General features: G+C 42.7%; 1 protein-coding gene across 1 annotated transcript in view; it reads left to right on the plus strand.

Annotated features, from left to right (window-relative positions):
* PLCL2 (phospholipase C like 2) overlaps positions 1 to 16868 on the plus strand; it is a 195093-nt gene extending 178225 nt beyond the window's left edge. Inside the window, exon 6 of the mRNA XM_047737607.1 lies at positions 16004 to 16868. Within this exon, the coding sequence (XP_047593563.1) occupies positions 16004 to 16183 (180 nt within the window). The 3' untranslated portion in view covers positions 16184 to 16868. The remainder of the gene's footprint in view (positions 1 to 16003) is intronic.
* Positions 16869 to 17583: the final 715 nt, after the last annotated feature.

The following is a 17583-nucleotide window of genomic DNA, read 5'->3' on the forward strand; positions in this document are numbered from 1 at the left end:
GAGAAACAGCTGACATAAAGTAATATACCAGATTTTAGAAATAAGTAATTGAACCAAATAACTACGCCGAGAAAACCCATTTTCTTTTGACTTATGTCCAGGACAGAGAATTAACACCTCAGATTTGCATTCATATGGAAACTAACGTATAGGACATATAGCATATTTGTTCTAGATGGTGTTTGAGTGTGGTAGAAGCTGAGTGAGGAATGGGAAAGAACTGGAGAGATCTATGTGTCATTTCCATATAATGGAAGGGCTTTTTCCACCCCTGAGTGATTCACAAGTTTTAACTTTGTTTAGGAGAATCAGTGACCCCTTGGATGTGAATTTGGGTCTGAGTTGAGATACTAACCTTTTCCTGGCAGGAGGGAATCAGATCCTTTGTATTCCTCTGACCACTTGTTCTTCGTGGTAAGCTAGGAGAGGTGGCGGCCCTCCGAGGCTATGCATGGTGGGCAGTAGGCAGCCGTGGCCTCATGGTGGACCCAGAGGCTAGGGGAAGGTTTCAGATGACACTGGGTATGGAGAGGAAAGGAGAAGGAGGGCGGGGAGACATGTCCGGGGAGCCCTGGAAATGTGAGGCCAAACAGGAACTTCCTGTAGTGCTTAAAAATGCAGCCTCCTGAGCCCCACCTCAGAAGCTGGGTCAGAATCTCTAGGGACAGAACTTGGGAATCTGCTTGTTTAACAAGTTCCTTGGGGGATTCTGAGGCATCCTAAAAAAATGGAGTACCTCTGCTCTAGAACGAAATCGAAAGTATCTTCCTCCACTCATTTGAACAATGAAGAAGGCAGGTGACCAATCATCCTGGGACATAGGACTTCCCGTGTGGAAATCAGGACAGACCTGGGCAAACCAGAAGATGATGGTCACCCAGTGTGGGAGCCTCCTGCCATAAACTCCTTTCATCTAGGGACGTGCCTCCCAGTTTTTATGAATTTTTGCTTGCTTTGTTTAGTTTTGCAATTTTAAGAATTGCTTTAAAACTACAAAAATGAATAAAGAAGAAATGTCAGCTCTGATCACCACACCCAGAGTTATCTACTATAGACACATTAGCATATTTACTTCCAGACACTTTTTATTTTGAATAAAAATCATTCGTTTTTGTAAATGCATCTTCATTTATATGAAGCCTTTTTTAATGTAGAAAAGATAGAAGTTTTACAATGACCTCAAGCCCTCTGAGAAATAACTATTATTAAATGTAGGTGACCTTGGGACATCTGGGTGGCTCAGTCAGTTAAGTGTCTGCTTTCTGCTCGGGTCATGATCCCAGGGTCCAGGGATTGAGCCCCACATTGGGCTCCCTGCTCATCGGGGAGCCTGCTTCTCCGTTTTCCACTGCCTGCTGTCTGCCTAGTTGTGCTCTCTCTCTCTGTCAAATAAATAAATTTAAAAAAAATTTAAATATAGGTGACCTTATTTTAGGAACCATTTTAGATGCATATGGATGGATGGATGGAGATACATATTATTGATTCTGAATCATACTTTTTTTTTCTATTTCTGATATCTTCTAAATTGGCATGTATCTTATAGTCCATGGTATCTGTACACTACACCCTAGTTCGTTGGCAGTGATTTTCTTTCTTTCTTAAACTCTGACAAGAACTGATGGCTCAGATATTATGAAATAAGGTATGCCAGTAGACAGAATCCTACTAGGATCGATTTTTAATTTTTAAAAAAATACTAAATTTTACTTAATTTAAGAGAAGAAAAGTAAACCATAAAGAACTTAAATGAATTTCTATTTATAGGAAATAATTATCTCTCACAGTAAAGCTTGTTCAGCGATTCATTTAGCTTCTTTCATTTACCATAATGCTTTGCATATTCATCCAAGTTGAGGTGTGTTTCAGCAATCCATTTCTTTTCATTGACGAACAGTATTCTATTTGCTGGCCATGGGACCCTTTGTTCATACACTTACTAGCTGATGGGCGTTTGGGTTATTTCCAGTTTCTAGCTCTTGTGACTAAAGCCACAGTAAGCATTCCCAAGCAGGTCTTTGTGTGAACATGTGCTCATTTTCTCAGATAAATATGAGTGCAGTTGCCAGATCATATGGTTAAGTGTATGTCAGACTTTATAGGAAATTGCCAAACCACTTTCCAAACTGGCCCATGTAGTATTCCCCCAGCAGTGTTGTGAGAGTTCTAATTATCCCACATCCATGTCAACATTTGCTATTGTCAGTTTAGCCAGTATATGGCATGTGTAGAGGTAGAGCATCTTTTTGTTTGGGGTTTTTTTGTTTGTTTGTTTTTTGTTTTTAGCCTTTTTAAAGAATTATGATGGGCCTTAGTCATTTTCATCATGTTTCTTCTCCTTTGGGTTTCTTGAGATTCTTCCACTTGTGGATTTATAGTGTCCATCAAATTTGGAAAATTTTTAGCCGTTTTTTTCTTTAAATCTTTTTTTCTGTCTTACCCTTTCTTCTGTAGCTCCATATATATATATATATATATATATTTTTTTTAATTTATTTATTGCTTGATACCTTCCCAGACGTGACAGATCCACTATTCACTTCTTTTTAGGTCTTTTTTCTTTCCTTCTTTTTTGATAGTTTCTGTTAGTTCTGCATCTTCAAGCAATATTATTGTGTCTTCCACAGCGTCTATGCTGCCATTAGTCCTTCCAGGCTCCCCACTTCTCTCGTCTCTGTGCTCACCATATCCTCCATCTTCTTGAACGTAGATATTTACGGTGATTGTTTAAGAGGCCCCCAATCTGCCACACACATCCTGGCCACCTTACCTCCCCAAACTCCAGTGTCCATCTCCTGGGCTCACTGGGGCCTCTGGGCTCTGCTTGAGCTCGGGCTTCCCACAGCACAGCCTGGAAGCCCTCCAAATAGGGAGCTGGACCCCCGTTTGCATCTTTTCCCTCAGGGTTCTCTGTGTTGCACTGTCGGAACATCATTGTTGAATATATCGTGTCCAGTTTTCTCCACTTGTGTGTCAGCCCTGTTCTTCACTTGTCTTGTGTCATCTCTTTCATCCTACCTCTGTCTCATCATCTGTTCTGCTCTATCAAACAGACGTAAAAGAGAAGGACACTCTGTGTCTTTCCAATTTGAGTGGCTCTTAGAATTCTTGGGATTTTTATGAATTGCCACTGTGTATTCTATGAGGTTTAGAAGTTTCTTAAATTGTGTCACACCCTTCTGTTTGTTTGCTGCTTGTGTTATGTGTGTGTGTATCTGTGTGTGCGAGTATGTGTGTGTTTGCCAATTTTACTTTTTGCTCGTCTCATCAGGAATGTGGGAAGGAAATTCTGTTAATATGTCTTCCACCCATGAGCTTAATCAAGATGTTCCTCTCCCTTTATTTTCCATTTGCTAAAATATTCACTGAACTGTGATCATTTTCATTGTTTCTATTTCTTATTGTTCCCAAAATGGTAGAATCTCATGGTAGAAGAGCCCTGTTTTTTTTTTTTTTTTAAAGATTTTATTTATTTATTTGACAGAGATCACAAGTAGGCAGAGAGGCAGGCAGAGAGAGAGAGGAGGAAACAGGCTCCCCGCTCAGCAGAGAGCCCGATGCGGGGCTCGATCCCAGGACCCTGAGATCATGACCTGAGCCGAAGGCAGAGGCTTTAACCCACTGAGCCACCCAGGTGCCCCAGAAGAGCCCTGTTTTAATTGGTCCCTTTTGGTGATAAGAAGCCAGATTCCTGCAGTCTGGCTCACAGAGGAGAAATGAGCAATCCTGGCTCATGGAAGGGATCATGAGAGGACAGGGAGGCCCGAGACCAGAAGCTGTGGTCTGGCCGCACGAGAGTGAAGAGCAGTCAGGAAGCCCAGCAGCGCCTGGGACAGCTCTTCTCTGGGGGACTGTGGTCATCCACTCTGTCCTTCTCCATCTGCCAGCGGCTCCCCCTGCTCACTTGTGGTTTCTGCTGCTCTATGACTTGGTCTTGTGTTGCTTTGGCCCTGACTATACCTTAGAAGTTTTTATTCCAAGTCCTCAATCTACTTGTATTTCCTAATTTAAATTCCAAAGAGAGGAAATCTGATCGGCTCAGCCTGTCCTTTCATTTCACATCCAGACCAGGAATCCTAAAGTTATAAGCCTCTTGTTGTATCACATTCTCCTTGGATCAGGTTCTCTATATGCTTCAATCCACTGTGCCTGGAAAGGCACTGTCACAACACACAAAATACGGCCATCTGACCGACTCTTTCAGTTCTCTGTTGCTGTGTAACAAACCATGCCAAAACTCGTGATTCTGTGGGTTATCTGAGCTCAGCTGGGTGGCTTTTCTACTCCCTCTGGTGTTGACCAGGATCACCTGTGAGGCATGGTCCATCTGGGAGGTCAGCTGGGCCTGGAATACCCAAGAAGCCTCCACTCACATGACTGGCATCTCACCAGGGATGGCTGGAATGGCTAGTTCTCTCTGTCCTCTCTCTCTCTCTCCCCTTCTCTCCCCTTCTCTCCCCACGGTCCATCATCATTCAGTAGTCCAGCCCCAGCTTCCCTAGATGGCTGTGAGATTCCAAGAAGACAAAAAGGGAAGCTGCCAGGCTTCATCAGACCACTTCCTCCATGTTTAATTGACCAAAGCAAGTCAAGGCCAGCCTAGATTCAAGGGAGGGAGAAGTGGACTGCACCTCTTAGTGGATGGAGCGGCAGGATGCCTGGACAGGGATGGACACAATTATGAGTAGCTGCCGTTGCAGAGAGCATCCTACCGTGGTAGAACCTGCGAATGAAGCATTTTCCCTTTGACGAGTGGAGACTTGGCCCCACAACAACATGGGGTCATCAAATCCATCTTTGTGCCGCTTCCTCCTTCCTACTTGCCAGCCTCCTCTACCGTCTTGGAGTTTTAGCTGTGTTCTGCCGTACAGTAGGTAGAATTTGATCTCTCTCTAACTTTGCTTCTTCCTTCTGGTTCCAGTATTACCCTCAGAATAGCCCAGAATTATTCTATTCCTTCTTCCTCAATATCCCTTTATACCTTTGGGAACTCTCATTATCTTCTCCTAGACCTCCCTGATTCAGGTCAGACATGCTCAGCTTGTGCAGATTCCAGGATAAGATGGCATCTGGCCCCCTCCTCACTGGGTTCCTTGGCTTTCTGAAGACTCTAGTTTGTCAGTGTCCTGCGGAAGATGGGGTGGCCAGAATTGTCCTCGTACTTTGGGTGCACAGGGCACTAACCACCCCAGGGTGGGACTTGTCGGTATGATTTTGTTCACAGTCTGAAAATTATTTTACTGTTAATGCAGGCCAAAATTATGCTGGACTTTTCTAGCACCTGTGTCATATCCTAAACTCAAATGGAGCTTATTACAGCTCAAGATGTTTTCCAGATGAATTGCTGTCAAGCTAGCTCTCCCTGCTCTGTGCCGCCCCGCCCTCAGAAGTAAGACTAAAAACTAGACCCTGGAAGCAATTAGAAATTTGTTCTCTTTAGGAACATAAGACTTCTGCCAAAAATAAATAATTAAACCAGATGGTCTTTGCACCTGGTAAGATATTAATCTTATTTCATTTTACCTGAGGTGCAGTACTTACCTTGAAGACCTGAAGACTAACATTTGTTTCTTTTCCGAAAATTTCTGCGATGGTCTTTGTGCAACTCCTTTTCTTTATTGATGGTAATATCCTTTAGTTATGTTATGTATTATAGGAAATGTATTATATTGCCTGTTTTCCTGAAAATCTGTGATCAGCTGAAAGCCATTCCTCTGGTTGGCGTGTGCAGACTCTTCAGCATGGCTCAGGAAACCAAACTGCAGTAGTGTTTGTCACTAGGCAGGCTGTTCTTTCTGGTACACTTAAAACAGTAAAACCTCAGACACTGGATCCTACTAATATGGAATTTGTGATCTCTCAGCTAATGTTTAATTATGCAGAAGTTGTGCTTAAAAGACTAATGGCGCAAGGAAGTGCTTCTGCATGCTGTTTTAACTAGTGTTTTCAGGAGCTTCCACGCTCATGATTCTGGCCCTGCCCCTCCCTCTACAACCCCTCGCTCTCTCCAGACCTGCCACCCTCCTGTCTGGTCCTGGTGCCGCTCCCCAGAGCCCTCTCTCGACCTCCCATCTCTGCCCTTCAGTCCTGGCTCCCTTCCACTGTCTGGAGTTTCCAGGGGCAGCTCCTGAAACCCTCACCCCACCCCCACCCCCAGAGCTTCCAGTTCTGTGTCAGGCAAGGTCTTCTCCCAGGGCAGGGGCCGGCACTCACCACTAGTGGGAAATTTAGCCCTTCCCACGGCCATTCCCGTTATAGGGAGACGGCAACACAGTTGGAGCTCAGAAAGCTTTGTAGTATAGAAATCATGCTCCTGAGCCATGGTTAGGCCCCAAGGGCATCATGTGTTGGAGTCATAGGTCACGTGTGGAAGGGGGGCTCCTCCACAGCCCATTGGCCTGCTGAAAGCCTTTCCTGCCCGTCTCTCGGGGCCCGACTCGGACACCACACCTCCTCTCCTCCACAGTGCTGCCTAGGAGCTCCTGGGAGCCCCCCGCCCCCCATCTTTGCTGAGTGAGACATAAACTTGTTTCTGAGGTGGGAGACGTCCATTCTGAATTTAAAATGACATCTTATATTGAAAATTTAAATTAAACTTTGTATAATCTTGAGCCCACCACTGCGAAATTGAGAAACAGCTGTCAGTGTGATGAAATAGCCAAACTCTCGGCAAGGGTGAGAGGATCAAGGTGCCGGGGGCGTCTCGGGATCCACCCAGCAGGCCTATGTGATCCAGACACTGCGTCATATGCCTGGAGCGGCTCTGGATTAAGGGAAGAACCAGGGTTAGGAGCCATGTTTCCAGAACTATTCTCACACTCTCCCAGGTCCTCATCCACCTGGCCAGTACCCAGGAGCCCTCTGGGGACTCTGAAGCAGATCTTCCTGCTGCGGGGAGATGAGGCGATATAACAGTTCCCATTTCACTCCCTCCCAACACGTGAATGAACAGTAGTAGAAGCTAAAAGGACAGAAAAAAATCATGAAACACTAAAAGGAATTTAATGTTCTATAGAGAAGCATGTGCTGCTAGGCTTTGTTGCTCTCACTTTAGACAGATGATCAGGGGGCCTTTTTTTCAAGTATAAGGCTTACTGGGACGTCAGTGGGAAGAAGGCCTTCTGTACCTCGGATGAACATGCTACAGCCTTTGCCGGCCACACAGGCCTCTCAGAGGGAGCTGTCAGAGTGTAACGAGGCCACTTATATCCCAGAACCAAGATACCCACAGCCCCACCATTGCAGTGTTCACTCTATCCTCATTCAATAAATACAGAAGCAATGCTCTATTTTTGTGCTTCTGTTTAAGCCCAGAAAGAGTGAATTGTCTGCACTGAAGACATTAGAGGTGGTGGTGGACGTTCCAGTTGGCTTGCTTGAAAGTGTCACGTGTCACACATGGGGCTCAGCTCTATGGTTGGGCCCAGTGGTTTAGTTAATCCAAAAAGAAAACAGAACACACAGAGAAAAGTTGTGTGTTTAAGTGTAATATGCTATGTAGACTCTGCCTTGTGCCAAGCCCTTAATCTCTCCAAACTCTGTTTCCTCATCTATAAAAGGGATAGGAAGAGTGCCTCTGGCAGAATTGAGAGACTCTCATGACATAATCTTTGTGAAGGGCTTAATACGGTGCCTAGTGCGCTGTAGTTACTGTGTTCCCAGTACTGTTTCCTGGTCATGAGACTATGTTAGGGTTTTGCAATTTTGATTTTGTGGTTTGGGTTGCAGAAGATGCTCTGGTGAGAAGTAGCAGAAGAATCCTAGATCCCCATGCCATCTTCTCAGAGTGATGCTGAGGGAGGAGATGGGTGGCTCTTGAAGACTTCCAGGGTGACAGGAAAAATAAGGACACGTGCATAGCAACTTGCTGAGTAAGGGCCCAGCTTGTGGGTTGGTGCTAGGCTTATGCAGGGTGGCAGTCCATCTCCTGCTGGGCCTTCATGCTAAGTGTCTGCCCCATCTCTTTTTGCCAGAGTTAGCTTCATCTCTTGGGGGAGCAGAAGTGTCAGTGAGGGTGCCTAGAAGCTTCTGTCTTCCTCACTGTGTTCCTGGGTGGATAAGGAAGTAGGAAGGAGGCTGCGTAGTCCATTACCAACCAAGGGAACCTTCTGGGTTGGAGATTTTAGCCCCAGAACAACACAAATGTCAGGGTGAATCCTGGACATGCTGAGGTCAAGCCAGATACTGGTAACTTGGGTTCTCACTTGCATTAAATTTACAAGTATCTGACTACCTTTATGCCTCCTTCAGACTCCCAAAATGGTGTGAGTGTCCTCTTTTTTCTCTTCTCTCCCACTGCTTGTAATTTGGAAAGAAATAGGTCTGCTAACTCCAGGGAACAGCAGGTGGCCATCTTTGCCCACTCTAGCTCTCAGCCATGTGGCCATTTTGTGGTTTTGTGGCAGAGGTCGGGGGAGTCTTTGTGGCCATTCTGGTTCACTCACCTCAGTAGGAAGGCAACTCTGGTCTTCTCTAATAGAGAGTTGGATAGAAACAGCTTTGAAAAAAAAATAATAACCAAAGTATAGAATCCCTATTGTTTCAGCTCTAGGTCTAAATAAAGGCAGTGAATTCTGATTGTTAATTTTAGATTAAAAAACTATTTAGCACTAACAGATGTGCCTGGAAGTATTTTTAACATATTTTCAAAGCTAAGACATGTTTTATGGTCAGAGAGAAAATTTGGTGATTGGCCGATCATTGAGTATGGCTGGGAATCTGGCTCCAGTGTCTGGTATCAGCCACCATCATTCCTTTCTGGCGGCTCCAGCCTCCGACCCCATCTCAGGCATCCACGGGCAGGGCCAGAAGGAACATGGTGAGGGCAGGACTCTCAGCAGGAGCCCCTGGGATCTGGCCTGCCCTTAGCTCCGTCTTTTAAAGATTATGTTCTGAGTTTAAGTAGGAACCTTAAATATTTTGACCTAAGGTTGTTAGAAGTCTTTCATGATGAATTATGAAATTCAAAACAGAATGTGTGAAACCAAATAGGGTTTGAGTTTTTCAACTGGAAACATTGTGAAGCCAGTTTCGTAGGAGTTTTCAAACCCAGATACCCTGTGGCGGTGGGCGGCAGTGTTTTAAATAGCCTTTGCTCTTTTGAAGTCTTTGAAGGAATGAGATGTGAACGCTGCTGCAGCAAACACCATCATCGCCCCTTTCAGATTGTTCTTTATTTCTGCTGGATGGTGCAGCCTGAGACATGTCGGACACGTAGTTTAATGCACAGGACAAAACAGAAGTAATGTGGATAAAGCCCAGCGGTTCCCCAGCCCAGGCTGACAGCCTGTAGGGGTTCTTTGTGTCTCCCAGGCTAGCGGCCCATCGCCTTGTCTGTCCGAGATACAGTTAATGACCTGTCTGAACTTGGGAAGCAGAAGATCCAACCAGATAAAGAGTTGTATTATTACCACAGTGATTATCTTCCACCATCTGGGGATTTCTGTATTTAAATGCCCCATCGTCCTGTGGCCAATCTGTATAGGCTGACATGGAAAGATTGCCAAGGCATGATTTTTGGTGAACAAAAAGAAAACCGAAGACTTTAATAGTTTGCTTGATTCCATTTCTGTAAAAGTAAAATAAAATACCTGTTCATAATACATATAAATGCAGAAGAAAATGCTTCCATCTTTGGGAGGCTTCTGTGAGATAAAAGAGGTACTTTCACATTTTACTCTCATTATATTCACTCAGTCTGTTTCTTGAGCCCATGTGGTATGGCCGCTGCTGTTCTAGGCCTGAAGCGGGAGGGTTCAACAGTGGTCTGAAGATGTAAAAAACCCCTGTTCTCATGAAGCTCACATTTAATGGGAGACAGACAGTAAATAGCAACAAAGAACGTTACATGGTGGTACATATATGGAGAAAGCAAGGCCAGGAAGGGACAAGGAGAGTTGTGGGCAGGATAGGCAGTTTTCATTTTGGAATGGTGGTTGGGTAGTCAAGGCCTGAAGGAGGTGAGAGAGGAAACTATGTTCCTTTCTGGGTAGAGGCCTGCCCTGCACAGGGAATGCCGAGTGAGCCCCCTTGAAGCTGGGCTGGAGAAGATCTGCTTGTGTAAGGAGCACTGTGGGGCCCAGCATCACAGTGGCTGAACAAACAAGGTGGGACCATCAAGGGGGTGAGAACAGCTCAAGGGCAGGATATATAGGGCTGTGGGAAAGGACTCCGACTCTTACTGAGTTATATGAGGAGTCACAGAAGGTGGGGGGAGGAGATGTTCTGACTGCGTGTAATTGTGTCTCTCTGGTTGTCATGTTGAGAAAAGAGAAGCATGATGGCCAGTTGGAAGGGCATCATCATAAACTCAAACAAAGGTGACGGTGGCTCAGGCTACTGTGGCAATGAGGGTGGAAAGAAGTGCCGAGAACCTGCATATGTGTATATATATGGATTGATGATAGAGATAATGGGGGCTGCTGACAAGTGGGGTGAGGGATGCAGGAGAAGGAGAGGACTCAAAGATGGTAGTGGGGCCTTTGGTCCAAGTCACTGCGGGAACTGAGTTGTCTCAACCTAGGAAGAGTTGGTTAGAGAAACTGGTAGGATATCAGGAACTCAGTTTTGGACATGTGAAGTCTAAGAGGACATGCCAAGTGAGCATTTTGAACATAGACTGACTAATTTTTTATTAGTAAAAATACAAGAACAGAAATCAATGAAATTGAACTCAGGAAATTGATAGAAAAAATCAGCAGGACTAAAATCTGGCTCTTTGAAAAGATCATTAAAATCAGTGTGTCATTAGCCAAGCTAACTAGGAAGAAAAAACAAAAGGAGGATGCAAATTACAAGTATCAAAAATGAAAGGAGGGACGTCAGTACAGATCCCATGGATATTAAAAGGACAACAAAGTAATATGATGAACAACTCTTGTCCCACAAATTTGAAAACTTAGATGAAATAGACCAATTTCTCGAAAGGCACAATCTACCAAAACTCACACAAGAAAAAATAGACAATTTGAATAGACCTATCTTCATTGAAGAAGTTGAATGAACAATTATCACCTTTTTAAAAAGATTTTATTTATTTATTTGACAGAGAGTGGGAGAGCACAAGCAGGGAGAGCATTAGGCAGAGGGAAAGGGAGAAGCAGGCTCCCCACTGAGCAAGGAGCCCAACAGAGGACTCGATCCCAGGACCCTGGAATCATGACCCAACCCAAAGGCAGATGCCCAACCGACTGAGCCACCCAGGTGCCCCTAAGTACAACCTTTTAAAACAGAAAGCACCAGCTCACATGGGTTGACTGGTGAATTCTATCAAACATTTAAAGATGAAATTATACCAGTTTTTTTTTTTTTACATTCTCTCCCAGAAAATAAAGGCAGAGGGAATACTTTCTGATACCTTCTATGTGGCAAGCATTATCCTAAAACCAAAACCAGACAAAGACATTATAAGAAAAGAAAACTACAGATCAGTATCTCTTATGAATATAGATGCAGAAATTCTCAAGAAAATATTAAAAAGTTGAAGCCAGCAATGTATAAAAAGAATTGTACACTATGTCCAAATGAGATTTATACCAGATATGAAGGGTTGGTATAACAATTGAGAATCAATTAATATAATCCATCATATCATAAAGAAGAAAAATCACATGATCACCTCAGTAGATTGAAAAAAGGCATTTGACAAAATCCAATACCCATTCATGATTTTAAAAAAACAAAACAAAAAAACTTCTCAGGAAAGTAGAAATAGAGAACTTTCTCAACTTGATAAAGAATGTCTAAAAAACACTTATAACTAGCATCATACTTGTGAGACCTTAAACCTTTCCCACTAAGATCTGGAACAAGGCAAGAATATCCCCTGACTCCACTGTTTTTCCACAGTGTCCTAGAAGTCCTAGCGGATGCAATGAGACAAGAAAGAGAACTAAAAGTTGTGCATTGGGAAGGAAGACATAAAACTGTCTTTGTTCACAGATGACATGATTGTCTATATAGAAATTCCAAAAGAATTGACAAAAAACTCCTGGACCTAATAAGCAATTATAGTAAGGTTGCAAGAAACAAGGTTAGTGTGTAGAAGTTCATTACTTTCCTAGATAATAACAAGGAATGAGGGTAATTTGACATTAAAAACGTAATGCCAGTTACATTAGCACCTCCAAAAATGAAATACTTGGGTATAAATCTAACAAAATATGTGCAAGGTCTATATGAGGAAGACTATAAAACTCTGAGGAAATATATCAAAGATAAAATGAGTAAGTGGAGAGACATCTATTCATGGTTAAAAAGACTCAGTATTTTCAAGATGTTGTTTCTTTCCAACTTGAGCTATAGATTCAATACAATCTCAAGTCAAAATTCTGTCAGGTTATTTTGTGGATATTGACAGATTGATTCTCCAGTTTACATGGAGAAGCAAAAGACCCAGAATAACAACACAGTATAAAAGGAGAAAAACAAAGTCAGGGAACTGACACTACTTTGAGATTTATTATAAGGCTTCAGAAATCGAGACAGTGTGATATTGGTGAAAGGATAGACAATTAGATCAGTGGAACAGAAAAGAGAGCTCAGAAATAGACCCATATAAATACAGTCAACTGATTTTTGACTGAGGGGCAAAGGCAATACAATGGAGCAAAGATACTCTTTTGATACTCTTTTCAACAACCATCCTGAAACCACTGGACATCCACATGCAAAACAAACAAACAAACAAACAAACAAAAAAACCCAAACCCCACAAATATATATAGAGATAGTTGGATAAATAGATAGATAGACAGATGGACACAGACTTACACCCTGCATAAAAATTAACTTAAAACAGGTTATAGACTTAAATGTAAAATGGAAACTATAAGGCTCCTGGAAGATAATAAAGGAGAAAACTTAGATGACCTTGAGTACAGTGATGACTTTTTAGATGTAACACCAACAACACAATCCATGAAAGAAAGAATTCATAAGACCAGACTTTAATAAAATTAAAAACCTCTGCTCTGCAAAAGATAAGAGAATAAGAAGAGAAGCCGCAGACTGGGAGAAAATACTCGTAAAAGACACATCTGATGAATAGCTGTTGCCCAGAATATACAAAGAACTCTTAAAATTCAACAATAAGAAAATGAACAGTCTGATTTACAAATGGGCAAAAGACCTGAGCAGACACTACCAATGCAGATACACAGATGGCAAGTAGATATGTGAAAAGTTATTCAACATTAAATATGAGAGCATTGTGAATTAAAAGAAAAATGAGACATCAGTGTTTACCCATCAGAATGACCAAAATCTAAAACACTAACAGTACCAAATGCTGGTGAGGGTGTGGAGCAGCAGGAACCCTCATTCATTGCTGGTGGGATGCAAAATGGCCCAGCCTTTGTGGAAGACAGTATGGCAGTTTGTTACAAAACCAAACATACTATATGATGCATCAATCACGCTCCACTCGGTATCTACCAAAATGAATTGAAAAGTTATACCACACAAAACTTTGCACATGGATGCCTACAGCAACTATATCCATAATTGCCAAACCTTGGTTGTAACTGAGATGTCCTTCAGTAGGGGAATGGATAAATAATCTCTGGTACATCCAGCATTAAAAACAAATGAGCTATCAAGCCATAAAAAGCATGGAGGAAAGTTAAATGCATCATAGAGAGGGAAGGAAGCCCATCTGAAAAGGCTACATATATATGATATTCTGGAAAAGGCAAAACTATTGAGTTAGTAAAAAGATCAGTGATTGCCCAGGTTTAGGAGGAAGGGAGAGATGAGTGGATGGAGCACAGAGGATATTTAGGGCAGTGAAACTTACTCTGTGTGATCCTGTAGTGGTGGATACAGGTCATTACATATTTATCCAAACCCGCAGAATGTTCACCACCAAGAGTGAGCCCTAATGTAAACTGTGGACTTAGTGACAGTGATGTGCAGGGTAGGCTCATCTGTTATAACAAATGGATGCACCATGGCGGGGCAGGCTGTCGGTAGTAGAGGGGATGGTGCCTGATGTCGGGATGGGGGCATATGGGAAATCTCAGTACTTACTGCTCAGTTCTGCTGTGAACCCGAGACTGCTTTAAAAAAATAAAGTTATTAATTTTAAAAAATAATGTTTGTGATTTTAAAGCACAAATGGAATATCTAGTTATAGTCTATTAACCATAAATGTATGTAGCAATCCCACATGGGAGGGCAAATAAACTCTTTGACAAGAAATTACATTTTGGGCACAATATTCCGTATTTATATACAAAGACTTTACTGCTTGTAAAATTTCAGTATGTGAATCCAGTGACTAGTAAGAATGAATAAAAAATGAAGCTCCTCCAGTTAAGCCAAGCAGTAGAGCATCTATTTATAGTTACTAATTAAAGGTCTTTGTAGAGTAGGAAAATCATGAACAGTAAGTGGTAAACAGCAAACTATTCTGTGGATTCTGGCCTCCGAGTAGCTTAAAATTACATTGCAATTTGGTCTCCCCAGAGACTGAGATTTGATTATAGTCCAGTTGCCTGCCAAGCCAAGTCCTATACCTATTACCCTGGGCAGCTGGACCCCCCAGCTTTTGTTGTACAGGAGTACTTTAATGGAGATGCACATTGGGAGGCCATTAAAAAAAACAAAAACAGAAAGGGAGGAAGAAAGAATCGTACCAAGCATGTGAATATGACTGAAGAAAAAGCCAAACTATAGAGGGATAGTAAAGAGAATAATAGAATAAACTTAGAGCCTGAGGAGAGGAAAAAAATAGCAAACAAGAAAAATAAGAAGGGAAGGTAATAGAATAAGTAGAAAGACTATTCATGGAAGGCAGTTAAAGATAGGAAGGAAAAATAGAACCAAAGTTCTACCCAAGTGGGAACATTGGAATTTCCAGTGGAGCACCACATCATCTCTCCTAACCAGTAATCTTAATGATTGGCTGATACGTGGGCAGTTTCAACCCCCAGGGATATTTGACAACATCTGCAGACATTTTGGTTGTCACAGCTGAAGGTATGCTACTGGTCTTTAGTGGATAAAGGCCAGGGATGCTGCTACCCAGCCTGAGATGCACAACAGAGCTGCCCACCACCTACCCCCCACAAACCACCCAGCAAAAGAACGCTCTGGTCAAAATGTCAAGAGTGATAAGGCTGACAGACTCCCAGTAAAGACTCCCAGTCTTTCCCTCTGTGTTTTGACCTGTATGTGGCTAGACGGCATATATGTCAAATTGGCCACACACCATAAAAGAAATTACAACTTGGCTAAGAAAGTTTATCCAAAGTAAAGAATCCTTTCCTTCCTTCCTTCTTTAGCAAGTAGTCAGTGAAAACTTGCTGTGTGCCTATCTGCCAAAGCTTACTTCCAAAGCACATCTTTATAAATGGAGACCAGACTCAGGGTGCTCAAGGGGCTAGGGATGGTGGGGGATGGTGTTGGGTACCATGAAAGAGTCATGGTACCGGGGAGATCTTTGTGGCAGCAGAGTAGCTCTGTGTGTTGGTTGCAGGAGTGGTTACATGAATCCCCCTTAGGATGAAGTGACACAGAGCTATACACATGCCTGGCATCTGGGCCAGCTGCCTGGTTTGGATACTGGACCATAGTTATGTAAGATGGAACCACTGGGAAAAATTTAGAAAAAAGTACAGAGGACCTCTTTGTACTATATTTGCATCGTTCTGTGAATTTATACTAATTTCAGAATGAAAAGCCAAAATAAAGCAAATCTTAAAAGAGAAAAATACTTCCAACCAGGGTAGGCAGCTGTGGTCCACACACGCCGAATTCGGTTCAGACTGATAAATAGAAAGGACTGAAGACACAGCACACTCATGGAGTTTGGTGTGGAAAACTGGGAAAACAAACTTTTTTTTTTTTTATTAAAATCGACCTATTCGGATGCAGAGCCAGTATCAAATAACATGCCCTCGTGCGGCATCAAAATGTTTCTATTTCAGTTGAAGACCTATATTGTCAGACTGCGGCAAGAAGTCATTTCACACCTAACATTTAATTGCGTATCTTGTTACAGGGACAAGCGGACCTTCTGAAATATGCTAAGAACGAGACTTTGGAGAACCTGAAACAAATCCATTATGCTGCTCTTTCATGTGGACTGAATAAACCAGGCACAGAAAATGCCGATGTTCAGAAGCCACGCCGGAGCCTGGAAGTCATACCTGAAAAAGCAAATGATGAAACTGGAGATTGAAGGAATTTTCTAGAAACCATTATGGAGTTTATAACTCTAGGACCAATTGTAGTCAAATGGGACATTTGCTTTGCACTCACTAATGAAAATAATATTTGGGATTTTAAAGCACAACTGGAATAGCTAATTACAGTCTATTAAACTGTGAATGTATGTAGCAATTCTGCGTGTGAAGGCAAATAAACTCTTTAACAAGAAACTATATTCCTGGCCAAAATATGCTATATTTGTATACAAAGACACCATAACAGTTCCGGTGTGAACAACAGGACTATTCACTCTAGTTCCTTTGAGAAAAAAAAAAATGTTTTCTCTGGCTGAAAACAATTTCTTGAGACGGAAATGGATTGTATTATCAAAGTAGTATTTATTGGAGAGAAATCTAATCTACGCATTTTGTTTATAGATGATTGCCAGAGTCTCTGGGTTATAGATGATTTTGGTGGCATGCCTGCTGAGCCATAATTACTAGGGAGAATGTAAGTGGACAGATGCCCCAAGTCCCCAGGGGCCCTGGAGAGCCGTCGAGCACAAGGAGAACATGCAGGATGGAAGCCTCTGGCTGAAGACGCCCGCTGGGTAGCCACGCGATGTTAATGGCGACCGGTCTGGAAGCAACACATTGTAAATAGTTTTTCATTGTATGAAGTCGTGTTCACATTAAAAAGATGTTTTATGATATTTCTCCAATAGCAGTTCCTGCCTTTCGTGAAGGTTTAACTTTCAAAGTTTCTAGCTAAAACTATTCTACTCTCCAGAGTAGCTAGTTGTTGAACAGCTTTGTCAAAAGTGAGTTGCTTGTCTGGCGTTAACAGTTTTGCCTCGAGGAAGGTGTTCAGGACTCTGCCCCGTGGCAGCTGACTGCGTGTGCCCGGGAACGGGACGCCTCTTTTTGCCTCCTGCCTTTCTCACGGTCCTGCAAACAGTGTGGCGAGGACGGCAGAGGCTGGAGCGCTCCAGCTGTCCTCAGCCAGCGGGGATCTTAAGCCACGCCTTTATTTTCTAAATCAGTGACACTTTGTGCTCTTTTTGAAAAGATACCAGACACTGCAGCCTAATTACCGCTTCCCCCAAACCCAACTTTCAGATTTTGGAAGAGTAAAAGCTACCTAAATCTTCAGCAACTCTTCTTGCTTTGTCCATTTTCTTTTCGGTGGCTCACGTCTGGGTGGCAGATTAAGTACGAGGAACCTGCTATGTCCTCCCAGTTAGGAAGATGCTCAGGCCAATGTATTTGATTTATTTCTGCCCAGATTCCTAAACATCCTCTTAAAAGCACTTTCTCTGCTCAGCTCCTGTCATTTGCATTCTAATAGCATGCCTAAGTTAAGGTACACATCTCCACTGGCTCTCCCTAGGTGTAATTCCAGTTGGAAAATTAAACCTATCTGTTACCTGAG

This window comes from Lutra lutra, chromosome 1, assembly GCF_902655055.1.
Source record: "Lutra lutra chromosome 1, mLutLut1.2, whole genome shotgun sequence".
Lineage (NCBI taxonomy): Eukaryota > Metazoa > Chordata > Mammalia > Carnivora > Mustelidae > Lutra > Lutra lutra.